Here is a 27,314-nt window from a genome sequence, read left to right on the forward strand (position 1 = left end):
GGAACAGTAAGAAGAAAGGCACAGGAATGAAGAAAAACAGGACAGATGGCATAGAATAAGTGAATGCTGATTAAAACTCTGAAAGTTTGAGATGAAGTGGAATGAGATGAGATACCAGTTTCAAATGCTTAAAGTGATCTTGAAACCATGAAATTGAAAGAGACAGAAGAAGTCAAATAAACACTGGCAAATTCTAACAATTTACACTATTGTAAAGCCTGAAAAATAGATCTGAAGAACACGACCAAATTTGTTGGGGATATATATAGCAAGGAATGATGGAAGTGTGTTCAAAGGAATCACAAATCAGATACACAAAAAGATATTTTTTGAATAGGCAAAAAGCATTTAATGACACAATTAATGTGAAGTGTTTTATTAAAACTGCAGTTGTGATGATACATAAAGTCAGATGGTCTTGGTCAAGCTGCTTAAGTAGTAATGGTGGAAGTCTCTACCATCCAACTATGGGACCTACCTCAGTTCTACACAACATAATAAAAAAATTTCTGGTAACTAGCATTCGCTGAATTTCCTGTTATATAAGGTTTTGTTTAGTTGGTTTTTTATTTACTTGAAACATAATGTTAAAAATGTCATGCCAAGCATTATATAAAAAACCTCTAAATCTCTAGTTCCATAAATTGTTTTGATTTTCCTTGCTAAAACTATTACAACATGAAGGAATCTTACATCTATTCTTTATACCTCATTCTCATATTCACTGCAGAACAAAACTTTTCGTCCTTGAAAGAAAATTACTTCACCAAAGTTTTTATTAGTATGATTTGGAAGTAAAGGATCCTATTATGCATTTTTAGAAGGGCACCAACATATTATACATGCATATTCCTTCTTTTAAATACATACTGAAAAGCTGCTTTCTGAAAAAATGTCTTTCTGAAATTCTGAGGAATCTGAGGGAATTCTGAGGAAGTTGACAGCTATCACACCACACATAAAAGTCTCCTCTCACCATCTCATTCCAAAATAATCATTTGAGAAAATGAAAAACCTGTTTCAGCATTACTGAGTTCAAACAGATGCAAATTCTCCACTAATGTAATAAACTTTTGGTTCTTTTCCTGGGTATGAGCTGTATGTTAGTGAAATTGAATGTAATATGCTATTTCGAAAATTGTTTATTTCTAAATGAGCTATTGCAGGAAAAAAAGGGAAAATACAAGTGTGCAAAAGTATTTGAAAGCCCTTGCAAATTGTTGGATGTACATCATGCTTCACCCACTACAAATCTTGGCCACAGAAATGGAAAGCATTAGCAAAACATTAAAACAAATCTGGAAACTGCTGATTATCAGTTTGCCACTGTCTTCAGATTTAATGCAGTACTTGGCTCAAAAAGTTCTTTAAAAATCCCCAATATAAGTGAAAATATTTACAAAATAGAATGTCTCTCACTTAATGCCTATTGGGCAATAGTCTTAAAACTCCACAGACACTTGTAAATCTGTCAAAAGAATCATGGCCCATAAACAAACTTTCATGTAAAGAGCATTTCTGTGTCAATCAGACACAATTTGGAATTTTTTAAGCACCATTTTAAAAGTAAACGCAAAACCAGAAATAGTTTAAAGTTGATAACAGTAAATTACTAACTATTTACTCACCAGAACCCACCAGTAGCACTTACAGGAATCAGTCTGACAGCAAAACCAAGTATCAACACCATGAATTCCTATAAAGCTGTCACTGACACTATCCCCTGTGAGTTATGCCTCTGTGAGAGCTGCTAAAGATGTTCCTGTCTGTTCAGAGCATGGCAGGTTACACTGCCAGGCTCGCTCTTCCACTCAGGTACAAAGCAAGCATATCTTTGGCAGAAGGATTACTATTTGACAGCTCTTTTAAAGAGCTCTTACCTTTTCTCTTTCAAAGAGCATTTGAAATAATACTGCAAATGAATTCAGTGTAGTGCTAAATAATCCCAAATTTCTGTATGAGAGAATCCATGACCTGTCACAGTGCACAAAGCTGTTCCGCTGCTTGGAACTGTGCACCCAAATTAAAACCTAATAAACCTCCGATAAAGTTTCATAAATTTATATTATTCAGCAAGTGCTGTATAATTTTCTCATGATTTAGTTCCTTTGGTATTAATTTATTAATTTTCTTGCTTGGAAACAACTTTGCAAGCTAAACAAATAGTTACTGGTGGAGACACATGTTTACCCATTGGACACCGCTGCAGGACCTGGTTATAGTCTCCTGTTATTACATGCACTTAGGTACCTACTCACTGGAGCTGTTCACACAGAATTAACTGAATGCTTCTTGCACTATCTGCAGCTTTTGCACTTTTGTACAAACTTGCATGTAAGTTTCTTTTCAGCTAGAATTTTAAATAACGTACAGAAGGCAAGAGATTCATCTTGCTTCCGTGGGAGCGTGGTAAGAACTTTAACAACTTCCAACTGCAAGAGGCTATGCTGCTACTGACTCAGAAGAGCTTCAGAGACAGTATTTTATTTGCCCTTTTGTACCCATATTGATCATCAGTACACACCAATAACAGGAAGCCAAATGTTCAAGCACTACCACCAAAGGCAGAGCAGGGCTGACTAATACGGACGGCTCTGAACAGAGCAGAGATGGAAATGCCGTGGAGTGGGAAGTTCTCTAAGACAAAACTATCTGAGAAAAGCATAAAAGGGCATCAGACTGTGGTAGCACTCTGTTCTCAAGCTCAGTCTTTATTGCCTTAAATGAAAGTCAATAACTTAATGCAAAAAAGTATTAGCACATGTAAAACTAAATACACCATTCTAACCTACAGATTGCTTGTATAGCTAATGTTCTGTGACGATATTTTCAGCTAATTTAAAAGAAAAGTGCTTCTATATAAAGTTATTTTCTTCACATATTAATAATTCCTTTTTCTTAAAAAAATCCAGAGGACAGAAGATAATAAGTAAAAAGCCAGTCTTTAAAACACATTTCCTCATGACATACAGAAACAAGTATCTGTTTAGGTGCTCTATCTGTGATATATGAATGAGACAGAAAAAACATTTCAGTGATACATTCTAAAATTATAATTGAATTAGTGGCATACAAGTTTAAAAAGTTCGGCTGCTCGGAATGAGTCATTTTGACAACTCTCACAAGTTTAATCCCATGTTCCACCTTTGTCTTTTGAGGGGGCTTAAGTTCAACAACATTTTTGAACTTTTAGAGTTAGTGAGGGCATACAGAGGAACTTTCAGGCCTATATTAGTTTCAACTAACCTAAAATATTTTTCTCTCCTTATTTGGTGAAAGCGCACCAACATATTATACAAATAATTTAAAAACCTTTCTGTTAAAATTGCTTCCCAAGAATACATTTAGCAAAATGAAAAAGACTGCTAGTAAAACTAAATATTTTTCACACCATAGCAACATATCTGAGCCTCTGTTTAATGTACTCCTTTTGAAATGGTAGTTTACATTCAGGGCACCCTTCAGCAGAGAAGCACACTGCAAGGGACAGAACAGTACATATAAATGGTTATAATGACTAAAGCCTCATAATTTTCCAGTCAAGTCTTTGAAAGATTCCTTTAAGTAATTCCAGCACACATGATTAGTAGAAACTTTTTGTTAAGTGTCAAGATCTAAACATACAGAACTCCACACATCATTAAGATCTGTCAAGAGTGTAGAACTGTGTGTTAGCAGAATCTGCTGAGAAACTGAAACATTTCCCTTCGCTCTGAACAGTACAAAAGAAAAGGAATATTTCAAAACTGAAGAGTCTTGTCTGGCTAATTAAGAGGGAGACAATATTTTTAGGAAGCAAGAATGACATTTTCATCAGATGAGCTAAGATTTTTACTGTGCTAAGAAAAAAAAAGTGATAAAAACATTTTATCACTTATTGTGCTGAATAAGGGATCAGGCATAAGAGCCAATAGCTGAAACAGTTTATGAGCTGAAATTGTAGAAGCCAGAGAAGTGCTGTTTTGCTCTCTGTTGCTGGATCTCTGATTTTATGCGCAAGACAGATCATAAAGTTGGATCTAATTAATTCTTCCACCAAGTTGGTGAAGTTTGTTTCAGCTAGAGCATTCAGCTTAGATTAAAAACCATGTAAATTCATAAGCTATCAGCAATATTAGCAGGAACATTTCACAAAGTGCTTATTAGCCCCAGTACTACTAATTTGCACCCCACAGTCTGAAGTAATGCACTTTCAATCTTTGATACCTGACTGTCTCAATTCTTGCAGAAATCTGTCCTGTCTCTTACTGCGTACCTCCACAAAGGGGAAAAGCTGATGAGGTCCATAATACGAAGTCACCGTTCCTCCCAAAACCAGTATTTAACACTCTCCAAACTACAGAATTCATTATCCATCATACACATTGATAGGGACAGTATTCCTCCTGTTCCCAGATGTACACTACCTGCTCCCAGATGTATCCTTCAGTTACGTAACTAATGCTTGACATACACACATGTACTTATTTATTTAAAAAGGCACACAAAGAAGTGCACAGAAGATTCTAAGTGTGGTTTCCCAGATTCATTTTAGATTCTTAACATTTGAAGAATGACTTTTAGCAAGAAATTTCCAAGAATTCTTTAGCAAAAGGAAAAAAATATATTAAAAAATTAACAGCATGCCATTGTTTTACCAACTGAAAGCCTTCTCCCTGTGCCTTTACACATGCACAGGGAGACATCACACATGCAGACATCTGCTTTCAGGGAATAAAGTGTTCAAAAACATAGTTGCTTTTCATCTATATTATATATTTGAATGCTTAAAAATTTAAAAATTCCATACTATCCTTTTAATCAAAAAATCGAACAAAATTTTAAGAAATCATCCACCTAGAAAAATTTATACTAAATGTATTCACATATGAACACGACCAGTGGAACACTGTCAAAAAGTTAGTTTTATTGTAAAATCAAATCCAATGCAAATACAGAAAATGCATTTTAAATGCCTGTGTTGGATCTTTCTAAATGAAAACAACCTGAAATATGTTTCATCCTGCTGAGGCAAGAGACTATTCAAAAAGTGGTCAGAAAACTCTGAGAATGAAGAGTGCCAACTCTCGCAAAAAAAAAACCCTTTTCCTGTACAAAGCCATTTGCTTTGCTCTTTTCCTTACACCATTTTGCATTGCCTCAAAATAGGTAACGTAAATATTAGACTGTGCAAAAACAGTGAAACCACATACAAAACAACATGATGCTTTTATGCTATTCCCTAGAGAAATAACACATGCACCTATTTGGCTTCTCATGTTCCACCACCTAGTTCAAGTTTCTATTTGTTTTCACTTCCAAAATTTTCAAGAACATATAACTAACAATGAGAATTAAAGTAAGCATAGCCAGTAAATTATTATACAACTTCTCTGCTGCTGCTGGGAAGACGTTTTGACATGTATGTTAGACATTTCTCTGACAAAAAGCACCTCTTTCAAATTGACTTAAAACATTTAATTTAAATTAGTCTAAGGCTTCAATTGGTTGAAAATATTTTAGAAGAGTATCTTTGATACTTTTTGGAATACTATCCTCCTAATGAATATCAATCATCTTTTATCAAGACATAACTATTGATCCTACAAATTATTTAGAAAGTTAATACTCAAATTTGATATAATACTTAAAATCTTCTTGATGTGATCCAGTAAATTTACCGTCTAACAAGCAAATCAAACAATTGACAAAACCCCTCAACACAATAATAATCCATAGTGCAAGGATTACAGTATCATGATTTCACTAAAACTCTAGTCCACAGAACAGACTCTACCATAGGCTGTATTATGTATGGACTAAATATATAATTCCTCCTGAACTAATGATAACCCATCAAATTAATTAATCTCTAGACCAAAACCAGGCTATAGTTAATTAGGGGACATTTTGTTGCAAAACTCTTTCACTCAGTTTGACAACTCCGATGGGAAAAGACATTTAGGAATTTTAAATTAACTTCTTGGAATAATACCAATCAAACTTTTCTGCCTTTGTATGTTTTCCTATTGATAAATATATTCTCCTCTAATCCTTGATAAATCCAAATGTTTTTCAGTACTTTAAATTTGGAAAATCAGAGTTTTAGTCTGCATGGACGGATTTATTTTTTCTTTTTGCAGTTTCTTCCTTGACTCTATTTAAAGTAACAGTTGCTGAAGGCATGGCAAATGAGTGACCCTTTTCAACTTCCATCCATTTCTTATTTCTAAATTCTCTTGCGTGCTTTGCAATAGAATGTGATACATGGCTACCTGGAGAAGCACTGAATGAGAGCAGTGTAGATGCAACGGTTTAGTCTGGTGTAATCAGCCATGCTGAGGGACAGTGTTAACAGAGTGACATGACTGGCATGGTGCTTGTTAGTCACATCCAGTCCACTGGACCTGTTTCTAGGAACAAGAATATATTTTATAATATATAAATATATATTAATATCTGAAAAAAAGTATTTATATTTAATGACATTTAGGAATGAAAATTAAATGAAGCACCTGAAGAAGAGGAAGGAGAAGCCAGGTATGTTCAGCCTTGTTTAGAGAAAGTGGGCTGGAGATCTAGATTTTCACGTCAACTATCTAATGAAAAACTAGAGAGAAGGCAGAGCCAGACTTTTTCAGGAATGCACATCTAAAGAGAATAGATCAATGGTCACAAGTTGCAGCACATGGAATTCTCACATGGGATAAAGAAAAATATTAAAGGTGGCAATTAAGCACTGGAGCAGGTGCCCAGAGAGGTGCTGCCATTTCCATCCCTAGATTCAAAACTGAGATGACTTTGGCCCTGTACAACCTGATCTAAATATGAAGTTACTCTTGCTCAAAGGCTCTGGACCTCAAGACCTCCAGATGTACATTCCAACCTACCAAACTGCACTCGTCTATAATTTTAAAATATTTGTAATGCTTCTGAAAGAAAACCAGTGTGAAAATGGCCAACACAACATTGTAACGTCTCAACTTTTCTTGCATAGATTTACTTACTTCCCTTTTAATCTTTTCATAAGGATTATGCAATTTTACAGAATGGAGTTGTCATAAACTTAAGTTTTGGTTAAGTTCCCCCCTTTAAATGGGGAAAAATTGGGGTTACATACTTATGCAAGATACAGATCTGTCAACAACTAGGTTAAGGGGTGCCCAATATGAAACCATGTCTTCAGTCTCCAACTGACAATTGTATAGCAGATCCCTAAAGCCTTCTTTTTATTTTAGATTTTTTTTTTTTCTCACACACGTTTGCAAACACCTACATATATACTCACACACAGAGATAAGTTAATAAAAATTTAAAACTTAAATACAGTGCCAAAATATATTAGTATGAAAATTGCAACCAATATTTCTACTGGCGACTATGAAAGGAGGGGAAAATAAAGGGTATGTGGATTTTCAATGGAATCAGTGTTACAATCTCTCTCATAGTAAATTTAATTAATTATGAGAAGCAGAAGTGACTCCTCAAAATCCTTAATATGGACCTACCTTGGTTTTCATTTTTAACAATTTAATATCTGCTGTTTCATTTGTTAAGGTCAAAAACACAAAAAAAGTTGAACATCACAGAATATTACATGAGGCATCTAATATTGCTTTCTTTTGAGGAAGAGAGCAGCACAAAATTTTTAAATTTTATGTACTGTATTGCAAAGAAGAGGAATGAGTATGACAGATGGAAACCATCTACAGGGCAACTAATCTAATTAAAATTGTTCAACTTCAGACACAGATTAATAAAAGGATTCATGGTAAAACTTATACTAGTCTATCAAACTTTGATAAAGGGGCTTTCTTTCTGAGTATCTTCTATGATTATGTATTTAAAACAGTCTCTGTTTATTCTAGAAGAATACCAATTTCAAGAATACCAAGTGGCATTGTTCAAATTAGAAGGTAAATCACGTTTGGTCACAGGGAAAGAAAAATGTGGGAATCATTCATTGCCCTAGACAAGAAATAAGGTGTCTTACAATCTTAAGCAAAGCAGAATCTTTTCTTTCCATAACTCTACGTTAACTGGAAAGCTAGCATGTGTTAAATGAATAAATGTATCTGCTTATGATACTGTGTAATATTTGAAAGCCTTGGAAATACACCAACAGACCTGCAGTGAAAACCTGAGTTTACAGAAATTTCTTTCTAGTTGGATGTTAGAGTGGAACCAGATTTCACCCTAATATTTTCATCTTACCATTCAATATCCACTTCTTTCCCCTTAAAAGCCTATATTAAATGCATATTATCGTTTCTCATTCTTTTTAACCTAAAACACCCATGATTAAAAAGTTTGTCCTGGAATATGTTTTAAAAACCTATTGGATTAAGGTTCTCAAAAAACCTTTTTGAATTCTTGAGTCTTCAGTCTAATCCCTTCAGAGTAAAGTTAGCCTGTACCTTTAAAGTCTAATCTGAAAGATTTAAAAATAGCAAATTGTATGGAACTCAATCTGTTTATCTGAAAAGGATGAAAGGGTTTGTACTCCATCTAGATTTGAACTTTTGGTTCCACAGTGTCTAGGTATTTCAGACTAGAGGTTTATACCATGAGGTTTATAAGACACAACACTCATGATAATTCCATCTTTCCTATGTTAATATCCATGTTAGAAACAGAAATGAATGCCTTGATAAACTAGTCAAATATATTTTTAAATACTAAATGACAATTAATGTGAAAAGTAACTATCAAAATTGCCATTTCAGTTGCAAGAAGTGATATGCTTCTTTTTTTTTAATCATTCCTTAGAAATCTCAGAAAAAAGGGAAGTCGCTAAGAGGAACATTAGTTCATTACCTAATGACACGATGAAAACCTCTCTCCCATTTATTGCCTTTGTCTCATCCCACTTCCAAGGTAATCTGCTCGAGACTACCTTAGCCAACAAACTGTGAAACAAATCCAATGTACCCTGAAACGCAGGCAGCCCCAGTTAATATTGTTCAAATTATTTACATCTGAAGGGCCGCGCCTGTCTGGATAGCTGGGCCCGACGCTTCTCTGGACTTGCTTTCTGCTACTCACATCTGTTTCAGCTTTAGACTTTCACTGGTATTCTGCCAGCAGCCACAACTTTTTAATGGCTACAATAAACTACAGAGACTCATCAAATCTTTGTTGTACATGTTAAAATTATAACCTCTTCAATTAAAATTCTGATTTAAAAATTAACTGGAGCATTAACCGAAGAAAAACATTTGAAAGGGAATCTCTGAAAAAAGATAAGTTCTTGTATAAGTCTTATGTAAGTTCTTATATAAGTTCTTATTTCTTTGTTTAAATGTAAGAGAAACAATCACAGGAATGTTTGTTAGAATCTGTTGCATATTTCTAAGTGATAAAATACCAACATTCTGAAAACATTTCCACAACCTTTTTGGTTTCACATCTTTGCTGTCATTAACTTTGTGTGTTAATTGCCTTGGCTGGCTTTAACATACACCTTTACAAAGAATTACGGAAACAACCTCAAGATAACAATTTTCCTAGATTTTCTATAAATACAAAAATTTGGTTTAGAAAACAGAAATCAGTGATTACAAGAAAGCTGAAGTTTTGATTTTAAAAGAGTTTAGCTTTTCCTACTCGCTGTATGTGTTGTTGCAATGTAGAACAAATATGATGTGAATGCCCCAGCCTCAAAATGCAGCTCCTGCTCGACTAAGATGTATGACAGCAGGACTACATGCTGAAAAAGTACAAGATCAAACACAGATCACGTTTCTGCAAAAACTAGCCCAAAAGAGGGCAGGCCAAGGGGCTTACAGGGCCAAGCGATGAGAGGAGATAGAGCACTCACTTATGGCTGGGTTGAACAAACAACAACTGATACTTTCCTACCACTATTAACCTTTGAAATTATCCTGAGGATGGCAGTGACCTAATCCAGCAATTCCTAGCTGTAAGGATAAACTATTTTGTAACGGTTTTCAGCGCCTTACATTGAAAAAATTTGAAAACAATTATCTTGTTCAACTCTGATTATAAAAGGACTCTTCTAGTCTGGCGCAAACATGTAAATCTAAATGTAAAAGTTTTTACTTGCTTTTATGCAGATTCTCTTAAATTCCATCTTCAACACAGAATCCCCTTAGTAAAGTACAAACTTTTCTATAACAAGAAAAAGGCTTAAAATACGCAGTCATCATTTGTTGAATTTATTTTAGAAAATTGCATGTAGCACAAAGTAAAAAAGAAACTGCTTGGAATACTTAAGAGAACAACCCTTCCTACTTTATTTCCACTCAGTACCTTGATTGATAGATGAGTTGGGTTTCTGAGCCCCTCTTTATAATAAACATTTTTAAATGTTTATTTTATGTCCCAGGGTGAAAATATTTTGAACTGGAGCTTTCCATTTCCCTTTGCTCTGCCTTGGCAAGCTGTGTTTTATTTCTACATTAATAGTATTCAACTCTTTCTTGTAGCTTTTAAATTGTTGCTATACAAGTACTGAAGAAAGTATTTATGTTATAGAGCTAACAGATATCTACAGTTAAACACATAGTTCTGGAGAAGCCAGAGAAAAATTCTCACATAACTGAAGGAATATTCAGAAAGATTTCTTTAGGGGCCTTTTGATTGTAAAACAGAAAATTACTTTTCAGGATCTCTACTTTCATTTTTATTAAGTCGTGAGTTAAATTTTTTTTTTTTTTTCTAATTTATGTGAGTAATTTGTGCCACAGTGTAAAAACTCTAAATGAATCAACACTATAAACCTAATTAGCAATAAGAAAACCTCATAAAGATCACATTTTAAATGGCACTTTGTTGTTAGCAGAACAAATGTGAAAGTTCCCAGTTACCTTCTAGATCTCTCCTCAGTTTCCTTAAGTCTTTTATTAGGTCTTCAAATTTAACTTGGGAGGCCTGGAAAAAATCCTGTGGTTCTGGTAAAGGAAAAATACTCTTGTCTGTTCCTGCTTCCTAAACAAACAAACAAACAAACAAACAAACAAACAAGCCAGTATGAAAATTGCATGCATTTAGAGTGATATAAGTAGCTTTTGAAAAAAATCCTCATCTAAGAAACAGTGTTATAAAATTACAAATATCACATATTTTAAATCATTCTTGCTAAAACAACATCTCATTCAAGATTAAATATTGACCATTCTGAGTATTGAAACTTCCTTTTAGATGTTGTAAAGCAAACTGTGCTCAATTTAAACTTTGAAACAACATTAAACACACAACATTTCAGTTAATTTTATGTCAATAAAGGTTTAGATAAGGGATTAGAAGTTTCTTAGAAAAAGATAACAGGAATGCCCATTTTAATGCAAGAAGGGATCTTATGCCAAATGTTTGTGGTTTCACTCTCTCACAATTCATTAAAAACACACACACTTTATAAGCATAAATTGAAAACCCTATTCATATATTTCCTGAAGCAGTTTACACAGATAAAAATACACAGTTGAATGCTTATGTGGCTAAATAAATAACAGGGGTTAAAGCCTGCATGGAACCCCTAAGTATATACCTTATTTTTAGCACAGTAAGAAAAAAATAATCAGAAATAAAACAAATAAACAAACAAAGCCAACAGAAACCCCACACATACAAAATGAAACAAAATAAAAAAAGGCCCAGCAACCAACCAACAAAAAACTTTTACAAGGGTCCAAGCAATATCTCCAGTGGAATTTCAGGAAGTTTGTAATAATGGTATTAATATGACATTGCTGTGTATAAGCAAATATTACTGAATTTGAAATATGCATATACCTGCATGGATTTCAGTCTGTAATAAAGGAAAACTCATAGGTTGGAGAGCTAAGTGTTTAGTGAATTTTATTATTCTTAAGATATAAACATTTTGGTGGAGAAAGTGTAATGGATGATAACACTGTGTTTATTTTCCTCCCAAGGAAGATATACTGTTTTGTTTCACAAAATTCCCTGAAGTAAAATTACAGTATAGTAGGAAGTTTGCAGAAATATTAACTAAATTAATAAAAAATTTTAGTAAATAAATTAATGAAATATTTAATAAATTCATTAGAAAGCATAAAAATCCCAGTTCCCCAAAAAAACCCCAAACCAACAAAACCACCAACCAGAGAAAACACAAGAAAAAAGAAAGAGAAACAAACAAACAAAAAAACCTTAAGAAAGAATACTGATACAGATCTATATATCTGAGGACTACTAACTCATCAGTGCAACAACTTTATGTAAGAATTTTAAAAAAAGAAGAAAAAATAAAAAAATAAATTAAAATTGTTGAAAATCATTGTTAAAATCATTTAATAGCAACATTTTTATTTAAAATACAATAGTTCAAATTTTCCACTCAGTAAGTTTGGCTATTGCCAATACCAAATATATGTATATTTAATATTTAAATACATATAATAGATATAAATGAATATACAGAGGAGTATCACATACAAGTGAATGTAACTTACAGCAGCATTTCAACCCCTAACTTCATCCCCATCAGCTGATCCACCTATCTTAAAATACCAACCTGTCCTTGCATTTTTTGTCCTAAGAGAGAAATCATACTTCTGCCTTCCAATATCAAGACATCAGAAGAAATACTACAATGTTACAGCCACCCAGATGTAATAAGGCAGGGCTGGAGGGACCACCAGTCCAGTCTGCAGCAGTCACAGCTAACTGCCTGCAGTGGCTCTCTCAACAACCAAGGTAAAAATTTCCCAAGTCTTATCTTGAAGCTTATAGCAAGTTTCATTACTTATTGAGGTACACAACTATTATGAGAAAGCAAAAGAAATGGATTTTATTTTCCCATCAGAGGTACTATGTTCAGATTTCTATAAAGCTGTTACAAACCCTTTCATCATCTCTTAAAGAAACCCGGTTTTGGAGAGGCTGATAGAGCAAATCCTTTACCTTATCACAATGGCGTAGGTAATATATGACGACATAATCCACAAGATTAATACCATTATCCTAGGAAAAATTAAAGACGTCTGATTAACACAGATTCAGTGTAAAAATGCACTCCATTTAAAATTAAATTAATTATAATTTTATATTGCTGTGAGAAATAGGATTCACAATACTTTTTAGTCTTAGCATTACTGACCAAAAAAATTTGATCTTTTACAACATCTACTTCATCGTACCACTACTAGATTCAGAATTTATTTTGGTTTTAACAAGCAGAAAAAAATACATGCAGAGAAGAATACATGGGAGAAGCTTTTTATGTAATAATAGAAGGCATTACAGAATAATAATATTAACTCAAATAAAAATATTATTCAATAATACTACTCTTAAACGTAGTATCAACTAAATATTACAGTCACCTCAGATACATTAATGTGAACAGAATTTCTTGATTCCTATGGTCTCAATCACCTATAAGGAAGATCTAAAAAAGGCACAGATACTTTACATATTTTATTGTAAATATGAAATCAGCATTCAACCAAGAAGTATACTTCATGTCCTGTTACTATATAAATATGAATTTTAATTCTCACTTTACGGAATCACCATTTCCATGTTCCTGCACACAACTGTAAACAGTATTTTATTTTGTTACATGTCATTGGGTCAGCATGGGCCAGATGAACCAAGGAAAAGTTATACATTACATTCAGCAATATAAAAGAACTATGATATAGGGAATTATATCTGGAATGCCTTTGAAGTTATTTGGATGTGTTTTCATATTTTATATTGACAGGTATCAGAACAAACATTTGTATGTGAACAATGCCTGACTTCCTGTACAGAGCTGCCTTGTCTATATGAGAGTCTGCAGCACATTATATTTTATTAGTATCATACACCAGCAAAATTCTTAACTAAGTAAGTCACTGCTGTCATGCAGGAAAAGCCACCCTGCACGTTTAAGAGTTTTAGAAGCCATTACTGGCAGGTCAAAAAAATCTCTATAAAAAGCAACTTTCTAAGCTCAGAGGACAATAAATGACTTTTATGGGAAATAAGAGGTATTTAGCAGTGGCTCTTTATCTTAGCTCATGGAATTCAGCTCAGTTAAGATGTATTTGCTGGCAACTCACAAGAAGGGAGCAATAGGACAAAGGAAGAATACCTTAATGCTCAAGTACACAAGACCCTGCATTCTTCTCCTTTTCAAATTCAGACCACCAATTATCTCTGAGGTTTCATATCTCCCTGTAGCAACTGGACCCTTTGAGTTTTTATGCATTTTGAAGGCTGATCTAAACTAATAACATATTTATTCTGTCTACCAGGAAACTATATATAATGTAATTTTGTAGCTTGTTTTGCTAAGGAACAAGTCTTTCATACTTATATTTTATATCAGTTACTCCTTTTCATAATGCATAATTTTGGAACAAGCTTGCTAAATTCAGCCACATTGGAAAGTCCCAGAGATTATTAAATTCTATGAAGTTTATAGGTAGATAAAAGAAAGACACTAAGCCTAGCAGTTCTACTGAGAAAAGTCAGGCAAAGCTGAGTTTTAAATTTTTCTTCAAGGCAGCTAGCCAGCCAACAAATGCCTGAGTAATGGGAAACTTGGCCTGGTTCTAGTTAAGCTGCTGTTTGTACTGTGTCTTGTCCATGCAGTAGGACTGGGAAAAAAGTGGTTATATGGAACAGCTGAACCATCACAGTGAAGACGAAAGTAAAAATTAGAATCGCGGAATCATTTCGGTCAGAAAATACCTTTAAGATCATTGAGTCCAACTGAAAATCCACTGCCAAGCACTGCCAAGTCCATCACTAAACTATATTCCTAAGTGTCACCTCCAGGGTCACTAATTCCACCACCTCTCTGGGCAGCCTGTTCCAATGCCTTATAACCCTTTCAGCGAAGAACTTGTTCCTAATATCCAAGCTAAACTTCCCTTGAAAGAATGTGAGGCTGCTTCCTCTCATTTTATTTTTTGTTACTTGGGAGAAGACACCAACCCCCAGCTGGTTACAGCCTCCTTTCAGGGAGTTGTAGAGAGTGATAAGGTTTCACTTGAGCTTCCTTTCCTCTGCTAAGCTACCCCAGCTTTCTCAGCCACTCCTTGTAAGATGTGCTCCAGACTCTTTACCAGTTTTGTTTATCTTTGGACATGCTCCAGCACCTCAATGTCTTTAGGAGACAAAGGACTCAAATCCTTTGGAAAAATCTTTCCTTAAAACACTGAACAATTCATTAAATGTGTTTCTACGCTTTGTTAATGATGATAAAAGTAAAACAAGTAAAAGAAAATGCTCCATAGATAAACTCTTTTGCTGACATTGCCTGTCTCACAAAAGCAGTCTTATGTACATGAAGCATAATAGGGAACAAAAGCTTAAAATCTACATCTCTTGTAGTCAAGAAAGCACTTATAAGAAAAGTAGAAGAGCACGAAAGAATTTTTTTCCTGACACTCCAAGTCTATACCAACATCAGCAGAAAATTATCTCCTATTCTTTGCTGCCTTCTATACGCATGTTGCGTCTAGGGATGTTCTGGCAAAGAATATATTTGAGCAGTGTTCCCATTGCCTACATCACCTAACACCTCCTGCTCTGCCCTACTGAAATAAGAAACAAAGTAATCTCATCTCAGAAGGTGTCTAGCCTTTCAGCCTTTGATCCTAGCATGACTAATCAAAAAGCAGCTAGTTCTTCTCGATTTTTTACAAAATAATTTACTGCCATCTATGAGCATTTTCTCATGCATGTCACTCAAACTTCATAGCCTACATCCATTTAACTGACAATTAAAAAAAAAGACTGAAAGTATCTTGTTGGATGTGACATCTCTTTGATCCTTATACATAATTTTTTAGTGTATACACTATAATGAACAGTTAGAGATATTTTGTTTTTAAACCTGATTTTTAAGGAGTTTTTATTTAAACAGAGCAACCTTCATTTAAGAGTTTGAAAAAAGAATGAGGACATTTACTGGAGAAGACTTGAGCAGTCTGTGCTCTCTTACCTCTTTCTACCCTATGGTTATTAAGCCCCTACTAATAAAAGAGACAGACAGAAATTCTCAGATAAGGTAATTATCCTAGTAGTACTGAACAGGAAAAATTACATATTACGGAAACACACACACGTGCCAGAGAATGAAGTGAAAAGCTAGGAGAAAAAAAGAATGAAAACTGTACAAAGCACAGTTTTTTTCAAGCAAGAACAGTAAGAAATAAAAGATTAACTTCTGTCAGATGAAGGAACAATTAAAAAAAAAATCACTTCAGAAAAAAACCAAACACTAGTACTTACTCTGCTTTTGACATCTTTTAGTTTGGGGAGTATTTCCAAACCAAACCCATCAGCTTGACCTCGGGTCCTATTCCCTCCATTCATATAATTTCCGAAAGCCAGAATCAACCCCAAAATTTCCTTTACACTTTTCATGCTCAGCAAAGCCTGGAAAATGAAAACTGGTCTGTAAATCTGGTTGACATAAAAATTCTAATTGCTAATATATTTTTTTATTTTATTTTTGCTAAAGTATTTTTCTTTTCTGTTTTTACCTTGGTAGGTAAGGGAAGCTGAAGCTGGTGCAATAATCAAAACTTTAAGAGAACCATTTTTTAGACTGCATCACCATAAGATAAATATGTTTAACGTAATCCATATGAAGCAAATTATATGGCATAAAATACTATGTCAATGACAAAAAGATTAATGGAAGATTTCTAAATGTTCTCGGAAGACTTCAAAAGTCTTACAGACAAAGAGGTGGTTTATCATGAGTTCATCATGCACAGTAAAATGGAGATGTGCTATTTTTGCTGTCACCAGGTTAGAATCAGCCTGTCACTCAGTCTGCTTCTCATGGGTCTGAAAATTCATATTCCTGGTATTCCTGGATCCATACTTAATCCAGAAATAAGAGAGCTAAGGACTAGCTAATTACATGCCACAGATCAGAAACCAGTTCTAGAAACACAGTGTAGAACAAGTAAATTATTTTCAGTTACATATAAAGACATCTGTCAGTTGACAATCTGAGGCCACAGGAATAATTCTTAACTATGTAGCCTTATACATGGGATAAATCAGTTTCAGTGTGAACTCCTCATAAGTGAAAGGAAGGCAATATGGCTTTCCATATCTCATGCAACACTGATTCTTCATACCTTCTTTGGAAAGGAAAGAAACAAGTAACTATTTATATTGCAAAGAAATCCAAATATATAGAGCATGGGTACTCTGTGAAAGCAAAGTTAGTCAATAACTAATCTTCAAATTAGAAAAAAAAATTAAAATTGACTACTTTTCTAGTTAGGATGTTAGACCTTTAAGCCACTATTTAATTTCTCTCCTAATTTTCACCTCGCTCTACTTTTCACAATTTATTTGTTACAATATAAAAATATTGTCCTTAGTCTTTCATAGTGTGTAAATATTAGGTAGAGCTTTGTCCCAAAGTAAAAATTATGCTGTATCAGGTTTACTAGAAATTAATAGATGCCAAGGGAAAGTAATAAGATAATGAACATGACAAACATCTACTGGCATTAACAGTGGTATGCAAATAAAAGGCACTTTGCAAGGCCCTGTACTAAGCTTTCCTTATATTTAATTCTTAGTTTATGGAGATTATCTATTACATTATATGACTAATAAAAATCTACCATTTAAATACAAATGAATTTCTACATACTCCATGGGGCATCACACGCAATTCACTTTCCTGCTTCCCTCTTCCTTTTGTTCTTAAGCAACTAAAAATTTACTACAGTTTTATTTCCTAAAGAGCCAGTAAGCAAGATCAAGGTACATTTACTTATGGTAAAAAAGAAGCCTAAATACTCTAAAACACATTTAAGTTTTAATTTAGCTTTCATGAGGACTCACCTTGGAAACACGAGTCACAATATCTACTTTCCGATGCACTGATGTTATCGCTTCAGAGAAAACCGACTGGAAGATAATACACTGAGCTCGTTCTGCAAAGTTGGGGATTTGAGACAACTCATACAGAAATCTGTAGGGAAAAAAGGACTATTAATGAATCTTATCATTCTTCTCAGTGGGGTACATAATGGATCAAAGCCTACAGTATCATGAAATATACATGCATTCTTTCCTTTTTGAATCAAATCCGTCAGAATTTATAATTGTTATATTCTTTATGCTAAGAATGCATTAAAAATCCTATTAATGTCAAGAAAAAGGCAAGATATTAATCATTATCATATAAACCATTAACTGTCATAGCTGCACAGTAATAAACAGAAGGATCTCAAACTAAAGTCATCCACTGGAAAAAAAAAAGGAAAATCTATATAGCACTTACTACACACCAACTTATGCAGTCTTGTTTCCCTTACAAATGTGCTCAGAAATATAGAACTCAATATATTCCTACAAATTTATCTCATAATATAAAATTACTGCCAACAGCTTTCTTCTGATTCTTAGCATCATTTTCTTTTTCTAATTTGCACCACACTTTCAATCATATAGCAGCATGCTCCATGGGAACACACCTAGATGTGTATTTAGCTCTAAAATACTTGCAGAGCATATCTGCTTCAGTCACTGTTCAGCAAAGTTACTAAGTCTTCATCTGCTCTATATCTGTTCTCACAGGTATGTATTCCTCATGACTCTATTGTAGCTTTTCATCTGTTAATGCTCGGTAAATAAAAATAAATGGAGGCATATTCAACGACTGCAGTTCAGACCTCACAAAATAAAAGCATCTCAAAACATGAGTAATTCCTCCCTTTTCATCAATTTAAAATAAAAGAGCTTGGCTAATAATACAAGAAGCTCTAGCATTTATTATAATAACAATATTAATAACAATAATTTGCTCTTGGGTTTTAAATTCAAGATTTCAGAGATACAAAATCTTTCTTGAAACCCAGAGGCAAGCTTGTCTTTTGCTCCAATGTCGCTTCATGTAGCATCATTCTTCTAATCTCCTGTCTACAGATATCCTTAGATTCCCCTTAATGCAATGCTGTTAAGATTTTTTTCTACCTCACTGAATTATAAGAAATTCAGTATTCAATTTATTAGCTTGAATTCTTCCTAACTTATTTAAGCCAACAGACCTGATTTTTCCAAATTATTTCTTTTTCCCAATAAATAAAACCAGCATGTTAAAATTTGCCTTTTACGTTTCTCATGGATGCTAGGCTTTGCTGATTACATAGTGACTGTTTAAAAAATCAGCAGAATTCACCTGTGGCTGGTGTGAAATTCTATGTTTTAACTGGAATACCATTTTTTGTTTCTTTTTGTTTCTTTTTCTTTCTCGCCTGATGAAAAAACCTATTGTGAGAGAAGGATCAGGGAGGCCCAGCTTGGCTCTTAGACTTAAGAAGTGGGAAAAAAGAAATGCCAAGCTGGTATTAATAAAAATGCTTCCTATTGGGAATGAATGGTATTGCCAGGAAAAAAAAAAAAAGAGGGTATTTTGCACTTTGTGTGAGAGAAACAAAGGAAAGAAAAACCAAGCTCCTTCATTAAAGTTCTAACATACATACAATTAAAAAGTTTAAATTTAAAAAGTCAAATGACACATATTCTTGCCTTCCTGTGAAAAGAACTATTTCCCACATGGCTGACCATCGAATACAATGTCATTGTGCTAAGAGTTAAAAGAGCATCAGTGTAAAAAGAAGATGTCTTCAGATCCTGGAATTCAGAGTATTCAAAGGAAATATCCAGACAGAACACTTATAACTGAAATCTGTCACAAAAAGGAATTTTAGTGACTACAAATGTAGCAACAAATCAAAAAGTCATAGCATGAAACTATGGCTGTCACAGATAAACCACCAATTCAGATGGACAAAACTTTAGAAGAGAAAGATTCTTATTTCAATTTTACTCTGAGAAAAGTAGGTTTTTTACTCAAAATAATGATGACGTGGCTGTGACATAGCTTTTGGATAGGTTTCTCATTACTACAATTCTGATGGCCTAAAATGAACATAGAAAATGTGCTGTACATCTCCATGAGGTACATGTACCCCTCTCTTTCAGAAACTGTAAATAAAAAATGCATTTACTTGAAAACTCCTTTAGCCTACCAGAATCTTGTAGTTAAGGAGAGAACTTTCAAGCCAGGCCTATTGTTATGGTGTTAGTGTAAGAGAACATCCTTGCAGAACATGGACAAGGAAGGCTGATTCTAAGGAGGTAAACTAATTTTCAGATCACATTTATCTGCATTTATATATAAAATATATAATTTAGAAGCAATATAAATATAAATATATATATTTTATATATAAAATATAAAATTTAGAAGCAATTTTTTGGGAAAAAGATGTACCTAATCTTGTAAGCTTCTAAGTATGACAGCAGGATTTAAACTGAAGTCCAAGCAGAGCTGTCTTCAAAGAGAAGCAAGTTGCATTACTGGGACAGGGATTATAAATCACTCCTTACTTCCTGAATCAAACTACATTCAAACCAGCACCATATTGTTACTATTTCCTTTATTAGTACTTATTTCACAGTGGAGAAGCCTACACAGACAATATACTACAACTAAATGGGGTCTCTTGGAAAGTAGCTATAGCATCTGTATCCTGCTAGGAAAGCCCCAGACTGTGGCCAGTTTTGCATATAAATCTTTATCATGCCAATTAATATTAGCATTTTAACAGCTATTATCATGAAGAATAATTTAGGGGGGTATTGTTATGCTGCTGTCATACTTACAGTTTGTGCCAAATTTAACATACAAGCAAGACAAAAATCATGCATGCAGAAGAACATCAGTGATACCACTAAGGCTTCTTATTTGTCTGGTAATCCAAGCACATAAAGGTTTCCTTTAGACTTCAGTGAACTCAATTCAAGGGTTCCACTACAGGAATGACTACTGTTAGTATGGGCAACCATTTGATAAATTATTTCATGTACACTTTTTTTTTTGATCCTCATTAAAGACAGTACATGAGGCTCATGCCCCACAGCAAATATTTTTAATCACACATGCAAATTTAGCACTTTTCTGTCTTTAACCTTTTATGGGGCTAATAAGTAAAGCACAGCTCCAACAAATCTCCTGTTCTGCAGTTAGGCTGACTTAGAGGCTGACTGAGACAACAAAGCCAGGGGCACATGATCTACTGAGTTTTCAGAAAGCACATTATTTTGAAGGTCCAACAAGATTTACAGAAGTGCATAAAGCAAATTGTTTGCCCCTTAAGCTACCTTTTAAAAAGCTAGTTTTCTTAACTTATGTAGTTTAATTATAGGGTAAAAATGGGATACTTAAGACTTGCAGAAAGAGCAATGAGTAATAATTAATAAAAAAATAACTTTTGTCTTTGATACTACTATTTCACTCTGAACCACCAGGCTTCATTTACAGTTCTTAATTATGTAACAATGATAGTATAAATCCAACTTTGTATTTAATTAAGATTAACCTCTCTCCACTATAAGTTACAAAAAAGACAACCTCCTATAACCCTAGAGCTCTACAAGATTCGTATTCTCCAGAAGACAAAATGCATTCATATTTATTTAACTTGGACATACAGCAAACAGACTGCCAAAGATTCAAGCTCTGGAAAACATCAGCTAGTCACACAATGTATCCTTATGCCCCAAGCCAAGGCAATGAAAACCATGGACATGGGATGCAAAAGTAAGCTAGTATATAAACTTTACAGATACTTCTCTTAAGACTTACTAAAGAACAACAGCCTTCCTTCATCAAGACTAAGATAATAGCCTTATCTCCCAGTATTAGCCTACTCCTTAGTGTGCACTTACAAATGAGTATTTAGCTGTGTCATGTAAGGAGAAAAAGAAAAAAATAATCTGTTCTTCAGCACTGACATTTTAATGGGAAAAAAGGTATGAAAATACAGTAATTCTGACATTGACCAATCATATACCATCTCCATTTCAGCTCTTCCTTCCCCTACCCTTTCTTACACCAGAGACAGCAGAAAAAGACAGAGACTGACAAGATGGAAAAGGAAACAAGATGACAGAGAGGCCTCTGGGAAGGAAGAACTGAAGAGGATAAGAGTACAAAAGAAAAAAGCAGCGAAGTAGCAGAAGACAAAAACCACTGGTAGGCCAACATCTGAAATCAAATGTCTAAACAAATATAAAATTCAGGATTACCGTTCTGTTCATAAATTCTTGAGGATTCTTTCACATCGGTCTAAGGTGTATTACAACAGAAGGAGCAACAGTTATGTTTTTCATCCTAACAGTTGTCACTGGCCACAACAGTTCCAGGAGAACTGTGGCATCAGTCTTTTAGGTTTACAGTGAATTTGACCAGAGCATCCAAGGTGTCTTTGGCCATAGGATTAACCCAAATCCTCTGTTCATGCAGCTTTTTCAAATAATTAACAACCAAAATCAGCCAGGCCTTGCTTTATGTAATGCTAATTTAGCCATAAATGCTCTAAGGGAAGGATAAGGCTTTTACAAATGCGAGAATGGGAAAAAAAAATTCTTATTGATTCAAAGCTACATATTTTATCAGTTCTGGTGGTCAAAGCTGATGTAGTAAACTGCTATGTCTGAAAAAAGTTTTGTGATAAGGGCAAATTTTTCATCATGTCTTGAAATACACAAAGTTTATAATTTTAGAAAAGCTTATAATTACCAAGAATTATGTATCAAAACTGCTTTCAACATATAATCAAAGGACTGCATTATATAATGACAAACTATTAAAAAAAACAAACAACTTACTGTTCTGGTTTATCCAGAAGCTTCAGTTCCTCCTCTTTTGAAGTCTGATAATATTGCTTGATTTTTTCCAGTTCATCCTTTTGTGCCCTCTGAGTGAATTAATACAAATGAATTTGTTACTAATTAGTAAAAAATTAATAAATTTCTTCTTTACCTGTTTGCCTGCAAGCCAGCAATTAAGTTTTTTTAAGCTGAGAATCACTTAGACTATGCAAAAGAGGGATGTTTAAAGATCTGCGATAAATTCCTGCAGTGCCTTCTATGCCATTTACTGCACAGGAACATCCCCAAGAGTCATACCATGTGCCCAAGGGTATTGTCCAAATACTTGAACTCTGTCAGGCTGATTCTGTGACCACTTCTCTGGGGAGCCTGTTCCAGTGCCCAAATACCCTTGGGGCGAAGAACCCTTCCCTAATACCTAATCTGAATGTCCCCTGACATGACTTCAGGCCATTCCCTTAGGTCCTATCACTGTAACCACAAAGACAAGATCTTCCCCTCTTCCCCTTCTGAAGAAGCTGCAGGCAGCCATGAGGTCTTCTCTGTCTCCTCCAGGATGACAGGCCAAGTGACCTCAGCTGCTCCTTGTATGTCTTCCCCTCAAGGTCTTTCACCATCTTCATAGCCCTCCTTTGGATGCTCTCTAACATCTTGTATCTTTGTTATACTGTGGCACCCCAAACTGCCCCCAGCACTCAAGGTGAGGCCACCCCAGCTGAGAGCAGAGGGGACAATGCCCTCCCTTGCCTGGCTGGTGATGCTGTGCCTGATGCCCCCCAGGACACAGGTGCCCCCCTGGCTGCCAGGGCACTGCTGACTCATGTTCAGCTTGCCATCAACCAGGACCCCCAGGTCCCTTTCCCCACAGAGCTTCTCTCCAGTGTTTCAGTCCCCAGAGTTGCCCCATCCCAGGTGCAGAATCTGTCACTTGTTTTGTTTTAAACTTCAAGCAGTTAGTGATTGCACAACCCTCTGATTTGTCAAGGCCTCTCTGCCTTCAAAGGAGTCAATGGCTCCTCCCAGTTTAGGATCACCATCAAACTTACCTAATACACATTCCAGTCCTGTGTCCAAGCTGTTAATGAAGATGTTGAAGAGCAAAGGGCTTAGGATAGAGCCCTGCAGAATGCCATAGTGACAGGCCACCAGTCTGACGTCACCCCATTCACTATAACTCTTTACACATAACCCATGATCCAGTTGTTAACCCACCATATGATGTGTTTATCCAGCTGTGTGCTGGACATTTTATTCAAGAGCATGCTGTGGGAGATAGCATCAACATCTTTGCTGAAATTCAAGAAGATTACATCAGCTGGCTTCCTTTGGTCACAGAATCACCAAATATGTTGAGTTGAAAGGGACTCATCAGGACTGTTGAGTACAACTCCTGGCCCTGCACAGGACGCCCCAAGAATCACACCATGTGCCTGACAGCATTGTCCAAACACTTCCAGTTGACTGGGATCTCTCCAGATTCCCAAGAGAATTCAAAAATCATCAAGAAAAGGCCTCATAATGACATCACCTAGCTCTTCGAATATTCTTGGATGAATTCTATCAGGCCCCCTAGACATACAGGGGTCCAGCTGAAGCAGCACATCCCACACAAGTTCAGAGTTAAGCTCATCCAGCTCAGAGCACTGGGAGCCCTTCAGTCCATCACTGGTGTTGAAGACAGAGGTGAAGAAAGCATCAGACATCTCTTTGTCTATGTCCCTATTTGTGAAGTTGCCATCCTCATCCTGTAACCAGCTGATGTTATTTTTATACTCCCTGTTGCTATTAACGTATTTAAAAAAACTCTTTTTATTGTCCCCCACAGTTCTGTCCAGCTTCAACTCCAACTGAGCTTTAGCTACACAAATTTTCTCCCTACAGTGGCAAGCAACATCTCTGTATTCCTCCCACATCAGCTGTCCTTGCTTTCACTGGGCATACACATTCTTTTTTTGCCTTGGCTCCAAAAGGCAGCTCAGATAAGCCAACCTTCTGCTTCATCTGCTTGAATACTTACATTTAGGAATTTCCTGCTCCTGTGCCCTTCATAAGGTGGTATTTGGAAAAAATAATCTGCACTGATGGACCCCAGAACCTTCATAAGCATTTTCTCAGGGGACCTTACTCACTAGTTCCCTGAGCAGCCTAAAGTCTGTATCCGAAATACTTTGGTGATTAAACACATTTTTACCCAACCTTTACTTACATTTTCATACAGGGCTTCCAGTGTCTCCAGATCTACTACAGAGTCATCAACACACAATATAGCTGTATAGAATACAAACACAAATTAGACACTGGAAAACATAACTTAAGACTTCAGTTCTTTTCCTGCGAAATGTACCAAAGGGTTCTAATGTAGATACAGGACATTTATGTTTCCAGTTAATGGGTTTTTTTCAGCATTTTATTTTTGTTCTGATGTCAAATCACAGCACTCCTACAAGAACGTTCTATAAACCGTCTCAGGAGAGTAGAGTTGTACTTTTTCTCTCCAGTATAATCAGCAGTCAAAGATGTGGCCAGTCAAGTAGCCAGTTGATTGTGTAGCTGGCCAGGCAGGAGAACATGAGAACAACTGATACCAGACAGCAAACAGCACAGATATCACGCTAGCTTAGAAGGCTGGATAGGAAGGAATTGAGAGTGAGGGTATTTAAGTCTCCCTGTGTGCACGGGAAATCTGTGAGACATGCTGGTCTCGGAGCTAGCAATCTTGGTAAGCAGACAAGTATACAGCTTTCAAAGTTTACAAGCTATAAATTTGCAAGCAGAAAAGACTGTGCTCCAGGTTTGAAGTTATCTTCAACAAGTTCACATTTAAGTTAGTTTTATCCAATAGAAAACTATCCACATGACAATTTACAGATAAATCCTTTTCAACACCACACAGACACACATGAGTATACTCTTCAGTGATTAATTATGCTTCATTATTAAAAATGAGAACTCTCAAAATGTTTCCTTAGTTCCTAATATTACTGTTTGGAATATATGACATAGGTGCTTCTAACATTTGCAAATCCCATTACAATTTAGGCAATTGGTATTTGTATTGGAAAGTCTTGCTATTGGAAAACTGGTATTGGAACTCTGAAAATTAGATGGGATTGCTTCATGGTGCTTTCTAATACATTCTGATGTTAAATTCCAGTAAGCTGAGAGATGCACAGTGGAATGGAAGTAACCTGGATTTTTAAATTTTCTGAAACCAGCTTTTCCTCAATATTCATAAGGGGACTAGGCACAATTCTTGAACTCATGACTTACGCTTATTTATTACTGAGAACATTAATCCCAAAAGAATCAAGGGCATAACCAGTGAGATGTTATTAGCTACTATCTGATAACTTTTAATTAAACTGTATTATATTTCCTCAAATGATCCTTGACTGCTCATGAATTTAGAGGATTTTAAAAGCTCTTGCTGCATTTGTAATCCATGTTTGAAAGGCGCAAGGCACACATCTTTAAATAATTATTTAAAAGTAATAAGCTTTCGCCTGCTCTACCACCTACCCCATGATTTTACATTGTGAAATTAACCAGCAGGCTAGTAAATTTTCTCTGTGGCAGGCTAATTAATTTTATTAAAAGGTCCAGTGACGTTTAGAATGCTTTAAAATTCTGTCAATTATTATTCCATCTGTTGACATTACACCTAGGTTTGAAGTAAAGAATTACACAGAAGACGACATCTATTAAAAAATTGGTTTTTCCAACCATTTTTGTCTTACTGGAAAGATTCAAGACTGCACCTCAAGACTGTAACCAAATGTAAAGCCTGAACCACTTAGATTGGCAAAAAATCTTTGTTTAAAGAAAATTCCTTAGGGTTTGAATTTATGAGATTCTCTCTTTTCTCCTGCAAGACAGTTCCAAGAGTTGTACTATCTTCTGTATCATACAATAAAATTTCAAAATAACCTAAGAGATGGAAAATCTCTTGGAAAACTGGTTTCACAGTCCAATATATTTAACTTAAGATTAACAATATGCATATTAAGTTCAGAAACTTTCCCTTGTGGTTTAACTTTCATCCTATTTTAGCATATTCTGAAGTCTGATTACAAGGAAAAATTTACTTGTCCAAAGTTATGTAGAAAAAGCAACTTATTGTAGGCAATTTAAACTTGTACTAGAAATTCAAAGCATGTAATTGATAGTCAAATTTTTATGTACAAATCTATTATGATGACAGGAAGTAGTTTGATGAAAACCCACTATAATAAGAATATCAAGTGTTACACAATTAGCTGAATATTTCAGCCAGATATTTGTCACCAAAATGGACCCAGAATCACAAAATGGTTTTTAATGCTCTATTATGTTAATCATGTTTCTGTACTCTACATCAGATCTAACAAATTGGCATTGTTCTGAAGTGATATGATAAAACAAAAAAGTGTTTGTGATAAAACTAATGAAATACAATCTGCTAGCCCATATATTTGATAGAATTAATAATAATCAATTTTAAGAGATATTGACGTGAGTCATTATCTCTCTTGGAGAGAGCATGTGATTTTATGAAAGTGCTCAGAAAATATTTTCTGATTTACTTGCTATAAAACCTGTACTGCTATTTTAGCAATGAATGCATAGACAGACAACTGCAGTTAAAAATCAAGCCATACAGCTGGACATCTTAGGATGTCAATGTATGTAGAGACACATTCCCAGTAAGTCAGAAGTAC

General features: G+C 34.9%; 1 protein-coding gene across 1 annotated transcript in view; it reads right to left on the minus strand.

Annotated features, from left to right (window-relative positions):
* The window catches only part of FMN1 (formin 1), a 125,382-nt gene that overhangs the window by 37,017 nt on the left and 61,051 nt on the right, over positions 1-27,314 (minus strand). The window contains exons 7-12 of the mRNA XM_084207987.1: positions 24,824-24,885; positions 22,615-22,703; positions 17,779-17,908; positions 16,195-16,341; positions 12,868-12,927; positions 10,809-10,929 (exon numbers count right to left, since the gene is read on the minus strand). Of these exons, the coding sequence (XP_084064113.1) occupies positions 10,809-10,929; positions 12,868-12,927; positions 16,195-16,341; positions 17,779-17,908; positions 22,615-22,703; positions 24,824-24,885 (609 nt within the window). The remainder of the gene's footprint in view (positions 1-10,808; positions 10,930-12,867; positions 12,928-16,194; positions 16,342-17,778; positions 17,909-22,614; positions 22,704-24,823; positions 24,886-27,314) is intronic.

The sequence above is a fragment of the Fringilla coelebs genome, assembly GCF_963513975.1.
Source record: "Fringilla coelebs genome assembly, chromosome: 6".
In the NCBI taxonomy this organism is placed as follows: Eukaryota; Metazoa; Chordata; class Aves; order Passeriformes; family Fringillidae; genus Fringilla; species Fringilla coelebs.